This window comes from Vespula pensylvanica, chromosome 17 (assembly GCF_014466175.1).
Source record: "Vespula pensylvanica isolate Volc-1 chromosome 17, ASM1446617v1, whole genome shotgun sequence".
NCBI lineage: Eukaryota > Metazoa > Arthropoda > Insecta > Hymenoptera > Vespidae > Vespula > Vespula pensylvanica.
The window spans coordinates 3,419,362-3,425,672 of record NC_057701.1 but is presented as its reverse complement, the minus strand read 5'-3'; the positions used below and the strand labels follow the sequence as shown (position 1 = coordinate 3,425,672).

At 29.2% G+C, this 6,311-nt stretch overlaps 1 protein-coding gene across 2 annotated transcripts in view; it reads right to left on the bottom strand.

Annotated features, from left to right (window-relative positions):
• Window positions 1-6,311, bottom strand: part of LOC122635021 — a 259,765-nt gene that overhangs the window by 82,398 nt on the left and 171,056 nt on the right. For both annotated transcript variants that reach the window (XM_043824725.1, XM_043824726.1), the window contains exon 4: window positions 4,218-4,420. In XM_043824725.1, the coding sequence (XP_043680660.1) occupies window positions 4,218-4,420 (203 nt within the window). The remainder of the gene's footprint in view (window positions 1-4,217; window positions 4,421-6,311) is intronic.

Here is a 6,311-nt window from a genome sequence, read left to right as displayed (position 1 = left end):
ATGCGTCTTAAGAAAAGTAACGAAAGAAGAGTTATTCTTATATTCCTTTTGGATTAGGTGAGAAAGCTCGCATATTGTTCGAGTATGATAGAGAATAGAGAATCCCTTGGAGATTGCATTCTTTCTCTTGGTACATCTCGTTTTTCTCGAAAGAATGGTCGCAAGAAGATACATTGTTGGTATCGAGAATTTTGAAAAGGAGTTTGAGAGACTTTGAAAAAGAAGAGAAAGAAAAGAAATAGAGAGAGAGAGAGAGAGAGAGAGAGAGAGAGAGAGAGAGAGAGAGAGAGAGAGAGAGAGAGAATGAAAAGATGACCTCCAACATTTCCAAGTTTTTTTTTTTCTTTTCGTATCTTTCTCCCTCTCTTTCTCTTTTTCTCTCTTGCTGTATCTCAATCGCTCTATCTTTATCTCTCCAATGAAAAACATAAATCACGATGAAAATTGAATTTCTGGATATTTCTTTCACGATAAACAATCCTAAGATAACACGCCGAGAAGTGGTTTCATATTTTAAGGAAGCTTTGAACCTCCGACCACCCTCTCCACCCCTTTTACCCGATTGTAATACAGTCGAGAATAATACACTTTCGAATATAGGGTCGAATTTGATAATGTATTTTTAATATAAGATAGATATATATATATATGTGTGTGTGTATATGTGTGTGTGTATATATATATATATATAAATTTGCTATTATTTAATAATAATGAAATTAAATAAACAATCATAGATAATTATTGATAAGATAATACTAAATTAGTTAGAAATAAACTACCAATAAAATAAAAGAATTGTTTGTATTAATTCTTAATAAAAAATTCTAAAAAGACATCAACTATGAATATATATATATATATATATATATATATATATATATATACTGCAATAATATATATATATACTACAATAATAATTATCGACACGATAATAACGATCGTTAATATTTTTCTTTCTTTTTCTTTTTATCCGTAAATATCGACAAAATTTACTTATTGTTTGACAAGACTATTATTACTATATCATCATCATCATCATCATCATCATCATTATTATTATTATTATTATTATTATTATTATTATTATCATGATTATGAAAAAACAATTAATAAAAGAAAAAAATATTTGATATCGGTAACGTTCTTCAACTATAACTTCATTTTCTACGTTTCACCTACCAGGATCATAATTGATGTCCATTATCAAAAGTTCCCAGATATCACTAAAAGAAATTCTGGTGATATAAAGGAGTAAGTAGAACTTACGTTCGTAGAGTATACGTTCGTTTTCTCGACAGTAACCAAGACTTTCCTTTCTTCGGGTTCATAGTTGACGCTAGGAAGGATAACAATGTAGTGTATCTACGAAGATTGCATTCTCTCCCTCTCTCTCTCTCTCTCTCTCTCTCTCTCTGTCTATTTCTCTCTTTCTTTCTTTAGGATTTTCCTTTTACCGTAATATCGATCTCAGTCGAAGATACATATCAAAGATAACATCAAGCTTGAATAAGAAAAGACCAAATAATGATAGGATCCAGCTAACGTAATCAATTTATTATAAAAGAAAAATAAAATATTGGAATAAACAATTTCAATTGTTTATTCGATATTATTCGATATATTGGTAGTCTCTTTTTTTTTCTCTTCCTTTTTTTGGAAAATTTGTTCCGTTATATCCACATACGATTCGTATACCAATCAAAATTTCATTGAAATTACTGATAAAAATGTTTTGGTTTTATGTATACGTTTGAAATCAATCGTTTGACAACGTTTTTATAAATTTTGATGATAGTATTTCATTGAATATGAGACGCACGATAAAGCGTCATTTTTGGTTTCTTTATCATAGGAAATACAAGAATGTAACATATAAATGATTGAAAATATATTTTGCAATTAGAAGTTTTTGTATTGATGTAGAATTTATATAGAATTGGAAATTTTTATATTAAAAGTTCCGAACATTTTGGCTAATTTTATAATAGTGATAAAGAATGAATTAAAATTGAGATAATGATCGTAAATTCGTAGACGAAATATCAGGGATATAAAAATTATTATTTTGTTAAGTTTAATTTAATAAAATTTAATTAACTAATCGAAAAGAACTTTCTCTATTGCTCGATATCTATTTATTATCTATAGTATAATAACATTGTATTAAGTATACATTTTATTTAGCAAGTATTAATCTTCGAACATGAAGTAATTTAATTAATTTTATGATAAAAAAATAAAATAAAAATACAAATATGTGAATGTAAAAATATATTATTGAAAGATTCCTAAAAATGAAAGACTCCTGAAATTTGATAATTGTAGTCAAAATAGATCGGTACTTTTAAGTATAATAATTGTTGTTTTTAAATCTAATCAAGATTAGAGATATCAAACTATTGAAAATAAAACCAACGGACTATATAATTTTGATAGTAAATTTATCAAAATTTACCGCATAACACTTGCATTTTAATAAATTTGACTTATAAGTATTAAATAAATCACAAAATTTCTTTTTGAATAAAATACATACGCACACACAAATATATTTTTTTTAGAAAAAAGAAAAATTAGTATACGCGAAAAAGAAAGTTTACGAATGAAGAACTAAATTAACAAATGTAATCAAAATGAATTAGTAAATCCATCTAAGTACAATAATTCGAAGACTTTCTAAATCTAATGAAGACTAGATTTAAATATTTTTAATTACTATCACAAAATTTCTCTCTGAATATATTAAAAAAAAAAATATATATATATATATATACATATTTTCTTTTTTTTATCAGAAAATAAGATATTTTTTATTTTTTCAGTAAAAAAAAAAAAAGAAAAAGAAAAAGAAAAGAAAACACATTCATACATATTTATTTATTTTCAAAAAAGAAATATATTCAAAGACAATATATCTAAAACGATAAAACATTTAAAACCATATATAAAATATCTTTTCTGACATATTCGAACCGCTAGAATCTAAAGAATAACATCGTAGTATCCTTTGGCAAAACTCGTGGATCTTTCTCACGATTATCCAACAAAAAGATTCAAAAGATGCTTAGGTGCAACTATTATCGTCGTCGTCGTCGTCGTCGTCGTCGTCGTCGTTCGAATGGTTTTGTCGGTAAACTCGATATCCCACAATTCGGAAGATGAATTACACCAAAATCGTTTTGGATGATAGGAGCTTTTCGATCGGTAGGAAATCGAGCATCGAACTTTCGAGCGTCGATTTTCTTGACAATTTTCTTTTAACGCATGCGCACACGTACACATTCAACTTCATGTTAGTAACCTCTGTTAAGGAAACGGGAAAGAGAGGAAGAGAGAGAGAGAGAGAGAGAGAGAGAGAGAGAGAGAGAGAGAGAGAGAGAGAGAGAGAGAGAGAGAGAGAACACCTTTGGAAAAGTGGAAGAAGGAAGCTCGTTGGTTTTCGTACTGGTGAGTCTTGCAAGATTGATTGCATCGAATCTCGCGTGTACGGTCGACGGAAGAATCCTTAAGACCTTCTGTACCACTTTAGGGAATACAACGCTTGTGCCTTGCAAACCTGCTTAGAAAGATTTTTCTACTCTCATGAAGTTCCGATTTTTACTATTTTTGCTTTATTTTTTTTTTCTTTTTTTTCCCTCTCTTTTCTTTTTTTTTTTTCTTTTCTTTCAAGTAACGCGTCTCTCAGTCTTTCCTTTTTTTCTTCCTTTTAATTCTTCAAGCTTACTTTTTTGAGCGTTCTTCTTAGTAGGTTTTTAAGGCTCGTGAAAAATCCTGCCATTTTGTTTTTTTCTTTTTCTTTTTTGTTAGATACGGGTTGTTTTTGTTGTTTGTAAATGTCGCGAACAAATGTTAGGTTAAAAAAAGATACGTCCCGAGAAATTTGCATTTTTCTCTACACAAGCGGAGTCAATGTGTGTATTAAAATAATTTGTTTTTATTTGTTTATTTAATTATTTTCTTGATTGAATTTTGTGACGTAAAGTGAGATTGTTATTGATTTTATCTTTCTCTCTCTTTTTTTTTTTTTTTTTTTTTTTTTACGATTAGTATCTAATATATCGAAATTAATATCGTACGATAAATAGATATATCATGTTACACGCTTGAATTTCAATACTTTGTTTAGTAACTCAATTAGTTTCCGAAATTCGATTCGTATTGAGATACCCTGTACAGATTAAATTATAGAATAAATATATTCGAAATTTGCTTACGTCGAGGTGTATACCAAGTTGTGGAAATGTTTGTATTTTGGGATCGTTGTCTGGTACGTATCGGAAAAATTCGTGTTCGTCCTTGTACCACTTGACAGAATAAAGACCAGCTCCACCCAAAAGTCGCCATTCGCATCTTAATTCGACTGTGGAACCTTCCTCAGCTTCCCTTGGCATTTTTATTTCAACTTTGATGTCGCCACCTGAAAGACAAATGTTCGTATTAATTAATTAATTTCATTAAAATATTCATCGATCGTTTAATAATATATTTCAAATTGCGACGTTAGAAAAATCTATTTTTTCTCTAATTCATAAAAATTATTAATAAACATGAATGTAGCTGTACCGTATTAAAAATTGAACATTGAAAATTTTAATCGAACTTAATCAACGAATCTAATGATAAATTAATATATTAATAAATCGGAGTTTAAAAGAATTCATGAAAATTTGATCAACGAATCCGATAAATTGAAAATAAGTAAGACGGAAATTTAAGTTTGTAAAATTGTGATAAGATTTGATTAACGAGTCAAGTGAAAAATTGATATATGAAAAAAATCTGAGTTGAAAAAATCGATGAAAATTTGATCGATGAATTGAACGAAATGCGACCAAATTGAAAATCTATAAAACAAAAATGTAAGTTTACAAAATTCGCGTCTCATAGATTTTCAGTTATTTCGATCACGATAAGGGTTGATCGACGAGTCGAATAAGAAATGAATGCATCAAAAAAATCTCAGTTGAAAAAGTCGAGAAAAAAATTCGATCAATGAATTGCATGAAATACAAAAAAAAAAAAAAAAAGAAAGAAAAAGAGAGAAAAATTCAAAATCGATACGACAAAACTGTAAGAAGTATAAAAAGTCACGACGAGAGTAGTTAATCAACGAACCAAACGAAACTCTGAAAATCGATGAATCGCATGAACCGTAAAAAGGAAAAAAAAAGAAAAAGAAAAAGAAAAGGAAAACTAAAAATCAATAAGAAACAAAAATCAAACACGAACAATGAATGAAAATGAAAACAAGAGCTTCCTACGGGATATAAGCATAATTCGAATAGAATAACTCGATAGAATAAAAATGATGAAAAAAGTAAAGAGGAAAGAAGAAAAAGAAAAAAATAATAATAATAATTCAAATATAAACGAATATTTCATTGTTTATTTTCATTGTTTATTTGTTCTGTTAGAAATGTTTTTATCTCGAGAAAAAGAGAAAGAGAGAAAGAGAGGGAGAAAGAGATAAAGAGTACTTGGTTATGTTTTTCTAACGCTTATTCGCCAGGCATTAAACTACTCTGCCATAAACATGACTTTAACTTATACGAAAATTATAATAAATTTTCCAGCAAGGACCGTGATTCTTCCTAGTACATACCGAAGTAGACATCTCTCTCTCTCTCTCTCTCTCTCTCTCTCTCTCTCTCTCTCTTTCTCTCTCTCTCTCTCTCGACACTTTAATCTCCGAGGACTATGCCGTTCCCTCCCTTCCGTAATACGAACAGCCCCTCTTCGCTTATAATTTCGGGGGAGCGTGCAAACACAGGCCTGACTTACGCAACTTAATCTCGACTCTGTAATTTCAGCTAGGAAAACGTACGTAGAAACGTACTAACGTACAAACGTACAAACATAGATACGTATGTACGTACTATATGTAGGTACGTTCGTTCGTTCGTTCGTTCGTTCGTTCGTTCGTTCGTTCGTTCGTTCGTTCGTTGGTTCGTTCGTTCGTGCTCATCATCCTTGCCACTTGCCATTCCAATTTTGTTAATTCGTATCCACCAAATTAGAACGTTATTATACGAGACGCTATCGTCGTTCTTATTTTATCTTGATTGTGAAAGCTCTCGTTGCTACGTGTTACCTAATTCATTTACTTCTTCTTTCTCTTCTTTATTTCCTTCTTTCCTTCTTTTTTAATCATGATTATCTTTTTCGTGTTTGTTTCATTCTTATCTTATTCATAAATTATTTTATTTTATTTTATTTTATTTTATTTTATTTTATTCGTGATATAATTATTTGTATAAATTGATAAAGAAGAGGAGAAAGAAAGAGAGAGATTGCGTGTGTATATTGAC